The following is a 12782-nucleotide window of genomic DNA, read 5'->3' as shown; positions in this document are numbered from 1 at the left end:
AGCAATTGATGGGCACAGTGGCAGCAATTGATGGGGCACAGTAGCAGGAAATTGATGGGCACAGTGGCAGAAATTGATGGGTACAGTATCTGCAATTTATGGGCACACTGGCAGCAATTGATGAGGCACACTTGAAGCAATTGATGGGCACATTGGCAGCAATTAATGGTTCACATTGGCAGCAATTAATGGTTCACATTGGCAGCAATTGATGGGCACAGTGGCAGCAATTGATGGGGCATACTGGCAGAAATTGATGGGGCACACTGGCAGCAATTGATGGGCACAGTGGCAGCAATTGATAGACACACTGGCAGCAATTGATGGGTACAGTAGCTGTGTTTGATGGCACAGTGCCTGCAATTTATGGGTACACTGGCAGCAATTCATGGGCACAGTGGCTGCATTTGATGGGCACAGTGGCTGAATTTGATGGGCACAGTGGTTGCGCTTGATTGGCACAGTGGCTGCGCTTGATGGGCACAGTGGCTGCGTTCGATGGGCACAGTGGCTGCATTAGATGGGCACAGTGGTTGCATTTTATGGGCACAGTGGTTGCGTTAGATGGGCACAGTAGCTGCGTTTGATGCCACAGCGGCGGCAACTTATGGGTACACTGGCAGCAATTGATGGGCACAGTGGCTGCGCTTGATGGGCACAGTGGATGCATTTGATTGGCACAGTGTCTGCGCTTGGTGGGCACAATGGCTGTGTTCCATGGGCACAGTGGCTGTGTTTTATGGGCACAATGGTTGCGTTTGATGGGCACAGAAGCTGCGTTGGATGGGCACAGTGGCTGCAATTGATGTTTTTTTTTTCAGTTTGTTTGTGCCCCCCAAAATGTTTGAGCACCAGCCGCAACTGGTTGATCATATCCCCCCTTAAGCTCCTCTTCTCAGTCACATATAAAAACTATGCGATCATAAATCATGTGTCACTACTAAAATATATAATCAAATGTGTGATAAAATGTGAAGAAAGGAAATGAAAGCAATAAAATTATATAAACACACAATATATAAACAATAAAGTCGCCTAAAAGGGACTACACAATAACTGATGATAATAAAGTCCAATGTAGAAGTAGTGGCGTTCCTAGTCGAACCAGTTCAAATAGTGAAGTGCTGTGATCCAGTGATATTTGAAGTAATAATGCAAGTGGCAGAAACCATGAATCAGACTCAGACAGAATTACAGTTAAATCTCACTTGTTTAACCACTTGCTTACTGGGCACTTAAACACCCTTTCTGCCCAGACCAATTTTCAGCTTTCAGCGCTGTCACTCTTTGAAAGACAATTGCGCGGTCATGCTACAGTGTACCCAAATTACATTGTTAGCATTTTTTTTTCACACAGATAGAGCTTTCTTTTGGTGGTATTTAATTGCTGCTGGGATCAGCTACAGTTAGGGCCATAAATATTTGGACAGTGACACAATTTTCGCAAGTTGGGCTCTGCATGCCACCGCATTGGATTTGAAATGAAACCTCTACAACAGAATTCAAGTGCAGATTGTAACGTTTAATTTGAAGGGTTGAACAAAAATACCTGATAGAAAATGTAGGAATTGTACACATTTCTTTACAAACACTCCACATTTTAGGAGCTCAAAAGTAATTGGACAAATAAACATAACCCAAACAAAATATTTATTTATTCAATATTTTGTTGCAAATCCTTTGGAGGCAATCACTGCCTTAAGTCTGGAACCTATGGACATCACCAAACGCTGGGTTTCCTCCTTCTTAATGCTTTGCCAGGCCTTTCCAGCCGCAGCCTTCAGGTCTTGCTTGTTTGTGGGTCTTTCCGTCTTAAGTCTGGATTTGAGCAAGTGAAATGCATGCTCAATTGGGTTAAGATCTGGTGATTGACTTGGCCATTGCAGAATGTTCCACTTTTTTGCACTCATGAACTCCTGGGTAGCTTTGGCTGTATGCTTGGGGTCATTGTCCATCTGTACTATGAAGCGCCGTCCGATCAACTTTGCACCATTTGGCTGAATCTGGGCTGAAAGTATATCCCGGTACACAGAATTCATCCGGCTACTCTTGTCTGCTGTTATGTCATCAATAAACACAAGTGACCCAGTGCCATTGAAAGCCATGCATGCCCATGCCATCACGTTGCCTCCACCATGTTTTACAGAGGATGTGGTGTGCCTTGGATCATGTGCCGTTCCCTTTCTTCTCCAAACTTTTTTCTTCCCATCATTCTGGTACAGGTTGATCTTTGTCTCATCTGTCCATAGAATACTTTTCCAGAACTGAGCTGGCTTCTTGAGGTGTTTTTGGGCAAATTTAACTCTGGCCTATCTATTTTTGGAATTGATGAATGGTTTGCATCTACATGTGAACCCTTTGTATTTACTTTCATGGAGTCTTCTCTTTACTGTTGACTTAGAGACAGATACACCTACTTCCCTGAGAGTGTTCTGGACTTCAGTTGATGTTGTGAACGGGTTCTTCTTCACCAAAGAAAGTATGCGGCGATCATCCACCACTGTTGTCTTCCGTGGACGCCCAGCCCTTTTTGAGTTCCCAAGCTCACCAGTCAATTCCTTTTTTCTCAGAATGTACCCGACTGTTGATTTTGCTACTCCAAGCATGTCTGCTATCTCTCTGATGGATTTTTTCTTTTTTTTCAGCCTCAGGATGTTCTGCTTCACCTCAATTGAGAGTTCCTTTGACCGCATGTTGTCTGGTCACAGCAACAGCTTCCAAATGCAAAACCACACACCTGGAATCAACCCCAGACCTTTTAACTACTTCATTGATTACAGGTTAACGAGGGAGACGCCTTCAGAGTTAATTGCAGCCCTTAGAGTCCATTGTCCAATTACTTTTGGTCCCTTGAAAAAGAGGAGGCTATGCATTACAGAGCTATGATTCCTAAACCCTTTCTCCGATTTGGATGTGGAAACTCTCATATTGCAGCTGGGAGTGTGCACTTTCAGCCCATATTATATATATAATTGTATTTCTGAACATGTTTTTGTAAACAGCTAAAATAACAAAACTTGTGTCACTGTCCAAATATTTATGGCCCTAACTGTATATGAGAGACTACATACCGTCATACTCTTTGCACTGCTTTATTAAATAGGTAAAATAAAATGTACCAATGGTTCATACATTGGAAAATGATATGCTGTTTTATTGTGTGTACACGTGTTTTTCAGTGGAGAAAGGTGTATTTTATAGCACCAATAAATTTCAGCAACTGGGATACCCTTAGCACATTTAACTGTAAAAGTAAATGTGTCCCAGATGTTAGGGTATGAAATCTCTGTACAACAGCTGGATGGCGTAGAGAATTTTTTTCAGCTGCTAATAATATAATATGGTTGAAGCTTTAAAATAGTGTTGCTTCTGACAGGTGCCAAACTAAAGGCTTCTTTTTACAAGGCCTGTTGTGGCTATGCATATTTATGCTCCAAATGTTCCTATAACGGAAAAATATAGAAGACGATAAACTACTCAACAACTGTACAAGCATAAAATGGCATTAAAGCCCAACTTTTTTTTTTTGTGCGGATGGGTTAGAAGTCATATTCTAGAGCTGTTTGTTTCCTGATAACACCCATTTTTATACTTAAAATGTTCCTATAATGGAAAAATAAGGAAACAAAAAACTACTCAACTGTACAAGCATAATATAACTTTAAAGCCCAACTTATCACAAAATGTTTTCTTTTTTTTTCTGCAAAGTGGGGATGGGTTAGTAGTCAGATTTTAGAGCTGTTTGTTTCCTGCTAACACCAATTTATGGTACAGGAAGCCGGGAAAATCTCCCTAGCAAGGATACGGAGGATCAAATTCTCCAACTCTTCTTTAATCCATCATAGAGGCAAAAAAATTTTTGGCTTGAGTGTTGGGTCTGGGTTAGTGAAAAGTAGTGGGAAATATTTTTATATGTTAAAATTAGATACACATGTGAAATCTTTGTTAACGCTGAAATTTTATTTTGGCTCTTATTAAAAAAAAAGGTGTTTATTTATAGAAGTCTATGCAGCATTTTATCATCCTCTGTGTATTCTGCTGCATGCATGGTTTCTAATCTGCACTTATTGGAAGCAGATGATTACTCCAATGTATTGAAAAATGTTCCAGTGAAAAGGAAATCTTTATTACAGAATAATGTTTTCATGGCCATCAGGTCAGTGGGACGAATATCTGGTTCACTGTAAAATGTCCTGCATACAGATATGCTTCATTGCCAAAATGTTGTCCTTTAGAAACCATGTGGAGCAAAGCTGTATTATCAGAATGTTTAGTACAACTTTATTCTCAAGGAAAACATTTTTCTTGTGAAATTGGAAAGTTTTTACTTGGGGATCTTGTCAGTAACATAGATAGATAGATACAGTAGATAGATAGATTTAGGGTTGACTAATGCCGCGTACACACGATCGAATTGTCCGGCGCACTTAGTCCGCCAGACTGCATTTCACCAGACAATCCGATCGTGTGTGGGCTTCAGCTGACTTTTTCAGCGTAAAGTCCGGCGAACTTGGAAAGTAGTTTTGCAGCCCAATCTTTCCGCCGGACTTGGGTTTCAGCGGACAATATGTTCGTGAGTATGCTAGTCCGGCAGACTAAGAATGACGCATGCTCAGAAGCAAGTACGAGAAGGAAGCTATTGGCTACTGGCTATTGAACTTCCTTTTTCTAGTCCCATCGTACATGTTGTACGTCATCGCGCTAGCAATCGCCGGACTTTTCGTGTGTCCGTGTGTGGCCAAGTCCATTCGGTAGAAAGTCCGCCGGACTATCCGCCGGATTGTTTGCTGGACTAAGTACGCCGGACAATTCGATCATGTGCACGTGGCATTACACTTTTAGTTACATCTGTAACTTGTACACAGGTACAATGGCAGACTGACCATTCGGGCACTTGGGCACTGCCCGAGGGCCCCATGCCACTAAGGGGCCCCATCAGGGTAGCCAGCCACAATGAAACCAGGGACAGTATGTAAAAGCTGTGGTTTTTAAAAGAAAATCCCAAGATTATAGCTGCATTCTGTGTGTGTATACTGTGTGTGTATATTGTTTGTCTGTGTGTGTATACTGTGTGGCCCCATAATCTATTGCCTGGTGTCCCCATAATCTCCTATTGCCTGGGGGCCCCATAATCTTCTCCTATTGCCCGGGTGCCCCATAATCTCGTATTGCCCGTGGGCCCCATGAGTTTTCAGTCCGCCTCTGGACGGGTCGTTTTTACAATCACCTTTAATATATGTTAATTATAGTGCTCCAAATTAGCAAAATACCCCTTAAGTACAAAACTTAAAGTATCAAGCACTGAAAAGTAGATTGCCTACCTGATAACTCTGAGTATGAGTAGAGAAGATAGTTTGTAAATTCCCCTTTGAATCCTTCCCATATTGCTATATAGCTTTAATCATTTGTGGTTTTCATTGCAGGATCAGTGACCCAGGAGTGAGACAAGTCCTAGAAGGCCCTTCAGGAATCAAGATAAAAGAACTCAATTTAACAAACTGTTTACGTGTCAGTGACTTGTCTCTTCTCAGAATTGCACAAAAGTAAGTTTGAATTCAAGTCCACACACAGTGGTACAGTGTAGAATTCTGAAATTTTAACTTTTGTCCAATTTAGCAAGAAATCTCATTGCGGGATTCAGTCGAGGTAAAGAGAATTTCCTATAGGGGGAAATTATTATTTTTAAAATCTCCATTGCATTACCTTTGTTGCTGTTGTATGTATAACATGTATAGAATGTGCAGTTAAAACAGATGTGAGAGCATATGTTGAAAGTTACAATTTTAGTTTGTATTTATCTTTTACTGTTTTGTTCGGTCGTACTGTTCCTTTATGTCCAGTTCATTAATCTCTTTCCTTAGACTAACTTTATAGATGTTCAGACATTTTATATCTGTCGACGCCAATATTTTCTTATGTTATAAAATATAAATATATGTCTCCATGTTACGTCGATTCGCTATAGCTGCTCCCACCTTGTTTAATCACCAACTCAAAATTTTTGGGAAAATTGGTGTAATGCTTTTCCCATAGCCACCATGCTTTCCAAATAAACATAATCTCCCAAAACTATGTTTTTAAAAAAAAGAAGTGTATATACTATATTAACACCTACCTAATATGAACTCTAAAAAGGTTATATGACCCAACTCTCTTATATACTGTATAAGAACAAGTCATAAGATTGATTAATACCAATAAATCCAGAAAAGTGATAAAGACCCTTGTTCAAAATACATTTACTCCACTCATTAGATGTAAACGCAAGGCAATATAAAAAAAAAGTCACATCTGAAGAATTTCAAATAAATGGTGATAAAGTCCTGTATACAAAGGAAAATTTTCCCCAGTCCATCATATAGTGAAAATTCAAACATACTGTAATATAAATCTTCAACAAGTTCCACCAAACGTGAGCCACTTCAAGCTTCCATAAGTGGTCACTCCACCATCGTGATGAATTACAGGTGTGCCCTCACCTTCTTGGGTGGACCTCACAGCATACATGATGTCATAAACAGATTTATGTAGACCAAGGCTCCAGGTACTTTCCACAGTAGCTGCATTTGGTTCTTCTCCTCCTCTTTGCCAGCAAGAGTTATTGCTCTTACAGAGAGAAGAGAGCACTCATAATGTAATATGTCTCAAACTTTATTAGAGAAATAAAAGGATCCACTTACATTTACATGAATAAACATCAGCTTTACAATGTAGAGTATTGCTCCTTCCACTGTCAGGGAAAGCTCGTAACCCCACAGAAAGTTACGATTGGTGTGCTGATATCACGGCTCCTCTCACATAGGCTGGAAGTGGCTCACGTTTTTTGGATTTTATGGAAGATATATATTACATATGAGTTTTCACTATCTGGTGGACTGGGAAAATTTTTCTTTGTACACAGGACTTTTCTCACCATTTACTTGAGTCCCTTCAAGTTTTTTTATTTTTTTTTGGAGATAGCAGTTTGATGCCCTTAAATTTTTCACTCTTTGTTATATTGCAGCCATTTGATAAAATCATTTAAGTACATTTTTTTCCTCATTAACCGCTAGCCGCTAGTTGTACTGCGGCAGCATGGCTCGGCTGTGAGAATCGCCGTTATCTACGAATCTACGATGGTAGCATAAACGCCCACTAGGGGACGCTTGCTCCCTGAGCCGATGTGAGTGCCCGGCGGTCTCGATCACCACTGGGCTTCCACGATCGCTCGGGGCACACGGAGAACCGGGAGCTGTGTGTGTGTGTAAACACACAGTTTCCGGTTCTCTGAGCAGTGAACTGACAGATCTTCTGTTCATACAGAGTATGAACAGCCATCTGTTAGTTTCCCTGCACAGTTCCATACCCCCTTCAGTTGGAACACTCCCTAGGATACATATTAACCCCTTCACTGCCCCCTAGTGTTAACCCCTTCACTGACAGTGACACTTTTAGCCCTTGTACACACGGTCTGACATTCTGACGTAAAATGTCCGATCAGACCGTGTTGTCGGATAATCCGACCGTGTGTGGGCTCCATCGGACTGTTTCTGTCGGAATATCCAACCGACAAAGTTTTAGAGCTGGGCTATAAAATTTTCCGACAACATGATCCGATCGGACTTTGTCCAATCGTTTGTAGAGAATTCCGATCGGACAAAGTGCCACGCATGCTCAGATCAAATTCCTAGACCAAAGCTATTGGCTACAAGCCTGAACGTAGTCCTGTCGTAACGAAATAACGTCAACATGTTCTGAACGATCGGCTTTTCCGTCAACCAACCGTGTGTATGCAACACCAGTTTAGGACAAAATCCGTCAGACAAAATCCGACGGATTTTTTGTCAGAATGTCCGACCGTGTGTACAAGGGCTTACAGTAATCAATGCAATTTTAATCACACTGATCGCTGTATTAATGCCAGTGGTCCCAAAAATGTGTCAAAATTGTCCGACGTGTCTGCCATAATGTCACAGTCACGATAAAAAATGCTGATCGCCGCCATTACTAGTAAAAAAAAAAAAAATAATAAAAATGCCATAACTATCCCCTATTTTGTAGACACTATAACTCTTGCGCAAACCAATCAATATACGTTTATTGAGATTTTTTTTTTTACCAGAAATATATAGAAGAATATGTATTGGCCTAAACTGAGGAAAAAATATTTTTTTTATATATTTTTCGGGGATGTTTATTATAGCAAAAAGTTAAAAATAATAATTTTTTTTCAAAATTGTCGCTTTTTTTGTTTATAGTGCAAAAAATAAAAAACGCAGAGGTGAAAAAAAGGACATGAGTTTTGTTTGGGAGCCACATCACATGACTGCGCAATTGTCAGTAAAAGAGACGCAGTGCCGAATTGCAAAAAGCGGTCTGGTCTTTGGCCAGCCAAATGGCAGGGGCTTAAGCAGTTAATGTACACACAGCACCCCATATTGACAGAAAAACACAGACTTGTTGACATTTTTGCAGATTTATTAAAAAAGAAAAACTGCTATATCACATGGTCCTAAGTATTCAGACCCTTTGCTCAGTATTTAGTAGAAGCACCCTTTTGATCTAATACAGCCACGAGTCTTTTTGGGAAAGATGCAACAAGTTTTTCACACCTGGATTTGAGGCATTCCTCCTCTCCAGTTCCGTCAGGTTGGATGGTGTTGCCCTTTAAATCTATATTTAAGATTTTTCATATCTCATAGATATGATGTGGGTTAAATGAGAGTTCTTTTGACCAGAAACGAAAGCTTTAAATATAATAACATTTATTAAAAGTAGTTTAAAGTCTAGATAATACACAAATCTCTATCTATGGTGTTACAGATGGGCAGCCAAGGCAGAATAACATGTGAGCGGAACTGAATGGGCATGTGCCGGAAACAGTGACAGTGTCCTCAATCCGGGGACTGTCCCCTGAAACCGGGGACATCTGGTCACCCTATTTTACGAGCCATTAAATTCTACATAATTTTGACCGGTGGCTGAAGTATATACGTGATCCTGCATTTATGGGTATCCGAGCCAATCGGTTGATCCGGCGGACTCGTCTAGTGGTCTGCCTTTGTTAACAAGGCAGTTCGCCATTCTGTCAGTATGGAAGACGTTGATCCTGTGTTCCTGCAAAGCAGGTACAGGGATCTATGTCTTCCCTTAGTAAAAGCACTTCCCCTACAGTGAGAGAACACTTGTTAGGCACACATTTAACCCATTGATTGCCCTAGATGTTATCCCCTTCCCAGCCAGTGTCATTAGTACAGTGACAGTACATATTTTTAGCACCGATCACTGTATTAGTGTCACGGGTTCCCACAAAGTGTCAAAAGTGTCACTAATGGCGCGTATACATGAGTGGAATGTCAGACAGAAAAAGCCAGACAGAATCTTTTCATCGGATATTCCGATCGTATGCCTCATCTGACTTTTTTTTCTCGAAAATTCTGACCTAGAAATAGAACATGTTCTAAATATTTCCGACTGAACCATTTCCTCTTGGGAAAACCGCTTGTCTGTATGCTGTTCCAATGGACCAAAAACGATGCATGCTCTGAAGCAAGGCTTCTGGCTATTGAACTTCCTTTTTCTAATCCCGTCATATGTGTTGTACGTCACCGCGTTCTAGGCGGTCGGACTTTGGTGTGATTGTGTAGGCAAGACAGTTTCAGTGGAACTCCGTTGGTGTGTGTACGTGGCATTAGTGTCCAATTTGTCCACCGCAATATCGCAGTCCCGCTATGAGTCGCTGATTGCTGCCATTACTAGTAAAAAAAAAAAGATGTCCCCGGATTTCATTTTAAAAATCTGGTCACCGTATCGTAAAAAGGCAATAAATGTGGTGTTTTTTTAAACATTCCTAATGCTCAGGATACAGGCAACATCGTAAAAGTTACATTACCTATTTCCTGTTGTTTATTTAGAAAAATATGCAAACTGGCCTACTCAAACTTCATCAAAGTAGGTAGTGGACAGTATGCCCTGTTCCTCTTCCCTCCCCTCCCTGCCACACCCCCCAACGCTATTACCAGAAAACTCCAGCTATCAAAATGTTACCCAGGACTTTCTTTGTATAATAAGAAAGTTTTGAACATTGCCCAAAACAGAAGCTTTAGGTGACGCTAAACAATATCCTTATTCTCTAAAATAATAACCAATACACATCCATTACTTAATGGCCTTGTAATCTATTGTTCAATAAATTGTTTCTTATTGTGTTTTTCTACCTCTGTGTAATGTCCTCCTCAAGCTCATAAACACTGTTCTGTGCACTCTACACATCCCATAGTCCCTAGCCCATGGCTTGGCTAGAAACTATGGGTGGCTGCATTTCTACATAACGTGGGACCATGGAGAATAAACATGACCACCCTCTAACAGGAAGTTGTACCAAAGCATAAAAAAAGGAAATCTGGAGATTTAGAGGAGGCTGAGAGCAATAGAAGGTCATTTTTGGGTTAAGAATACCTACTTGAATTGAATTGTTTTTTAAAACTAGAGTTTATTGTCCCTTTAAGTATTAAATACTTGTATATGTAACAGTATTTGAAGGGACAAAGTGAGTTTTTTGTGATTGAATTAGTAAACCTTTTATTTTAATTGCTATTTAAAGCAGAATGAATGCTTGCAAACCCCTATTTTACTAGCCTGTTTTCAACTGGAAAGCAAAATTTTCTGACTATGAATGTCAGGAGTTTGATACTCTTGCATGTCCATAAGTTTTGCGAGCGGTGGTAGCCTGCGTGTGTATTTTTCCAATGTCTGGATCGAGGACCTCCCATTTTTGCAATAGTAGTCTGCATAGTAAACTTTTTTTCAGAATCATAACTCTTTCTTTTTTTCCTCGTCTCCCCCCCCGTCTATGTCTGCCAACACGATAGATTAGTAACTAACGTTTTCAGAGAGGCCTGCATTGGCAGCTTCCACATTTCCCATAATGATGGCTTTTCTTTACAACTTTGTGTAAAAGTATGTGTGTATTTTCTTTTAGTCTGAAATAGTATTAAATGGTAAAAGTGTGTTTTTTTTTTTAAAGAATACAATGTAAGCAACCTAGTGGCGAACATAGAGCAAATTATGTACTGGGGAATGCATTATGTGAATCCAAACACTTACTTTGGATACTATTTACCACCGTTGGCTCCAGGTGCTTTGTTGCAGCTTCAATGAATTTCCTGTTGGGAACCGCACTTACTGAGGTGTAAGACACTTTCCTTTGATTAGCTGGGGCAAAGAGGGAGCAGGAGAGTGACTTGCCAGGGGGCTTACATGTAATAATCCATACTCACATCGCACACATTCCTGGAAAGAGCTCTAGGGTACTGGGTGCTGTAGCAACCACCAACTGGAGACTGGATGATCATGAAAGCCACAATGAATATATTTGCCAGCATACCTTGGATCTTCAAGTTGAGTCCAAAAGTTTTTTTTATTAAAGCATGATCACACCACAAACAAGAGAATAGGCTAAAAGCGGTAGTAAACCCCACTTTGTTATTTTTACCTACAGGTAAGCCTATAATAAGGCTTACCTGTGGGTACAATGAATATCTCCTAAACATGCACCGTTTAGAAGATATTCACCCTGCATGCAGCCGCTGATGTCACTGGCGCATGCGCTCTAAAGGTCCGGCATACCGTGCTGGACCTTCAGAGCTTCTTGCCAGAACCAAAGGTTCCCACGTACATGCACAGGAGTGATGTCATCGCGTCTCCAGCCACTCATATCGCAAAGAAATGCAGGGGGCGATGTCAGCCCTCTCAGCGGTGACTGGGCACCGATGGAAGGGCTTTGTTCTGTGTTATGTATTTCATAATGTGGTAGTGTGCGATGCATACTAGTACACAGGGCCGGGACAAGGGTGGGCAGGAGGGGCTTCTTTGTTTTGTTTTTTATTCTGCAGCGGTTTACTACCACTTTAACTTGAAGGGTGAGCGAGGCATGTGCTGTGATCACCGGGTCACCAGACTCGGGTGATCACCGATCTGAGTAAGGGGCCGATCCTGGCCTCTTACTACATGATCAGCTCTCAGCCAATGACAGCTGATCATGTGTGTAAACAAAAGCTCGGTAATCGGCTCTTTTTTCTCCTCACGCTGAGAAAAAAAAGCCGATCACCGGCTTATGCTCAAGGGACATCGGTTCCGAAGAGGAAGGAGGCACATCTGCCTCCTCCTCTGTTCCTGCAAGTGCTACCTGCCATTGCCACATGCCAGTTCCTACCACTGCCACCTATCAATACCCATGAGTGCCACCTATCAGTGCCCACAAGTGCCGCCTATCAAAGCCCACAAGTGCCATTCCTCAATGCCCACCAGTTGTGCCAATCAGTGCCTCATCAGTGCCACCCAGCAGTGCTTCCTTTCGATTTAACCCATCAGTGCCTATCACTGCCACCCATCAGTGCCCATCACTGCCAGCTATCAGTGCCACCTATTAGTGCTACTTCTCAGTGCCCACCAATGCCATCTATCAATGCCCTTCAGTGCCACCCATCAGTGACACCTCTCAGTTCTGCCTATCAGGGCCCACCAGTGCCGCCTATCAGTGCCCGTCAGTGCTGTCCTATTGGTGCCCATCAGTGCAGCCTATAGGTGCCCATCAATGCAGCCCATTGGTGCCCATCAATGCAGCCCATCGTGCCCATCAGTGCAGCCTATCGGTGCTATCAGTGCAGCCCCATCAGCGTACATCAATGAAGAAGAAAAATTACCTGTTTGCAAAAATTTATAACAAAATATAAAAAAAAAATATTTTTTTTTAAATTCAGTCTTTTTACATTTTTTTAACAAAATTTAAAAACCGCAGAGGT

General features: G+C 41.4%; 1 protein-coding gene across 2 annotated transcripts in view; it reads left to right on the top strand.

Moving 5' to 3' along the window:
• The window catches only part of FBXL13 (F-box and leucine rich repeat protein 13), a 234129-nt gene that overhangs the window by 176520 nt on the left and 44827 nt on the right, over positions 1-12782 (top strand). For both annotated transcript variants that reach the window (XM_077471772.1, XM_077471773.1), the window contains exon 16: positions 5424-5543. In XM_077471772.1, the coding sequence (XP_077327898.1) occupies positions 5424-5543 (120 nt within the window). The remainder of the gene's footprint in view (positions 1-5423; positions 5544-12782) is intronic.

Source organism: Lithobates pipiens, unplaced genomic scaffold (assembly GCF_037356315.1).
Source record: "Lithobates pipiens isolate NorthernLeopardFrog02 unplaced genomic scaffold, aLitPip1_a1.2 Scaffold_8, whole genome shotgun sequence".
Taxonomy (NCBI): domain Eukaryota; kingdom Metazoa; phylum Chordata; class Amphibia; order Anura; family Ranidae; genus Lithobates; species Lithobates pipiens.
This window is presented reverse-complemented; position numbering and strand designations above follow the sequence as displayed.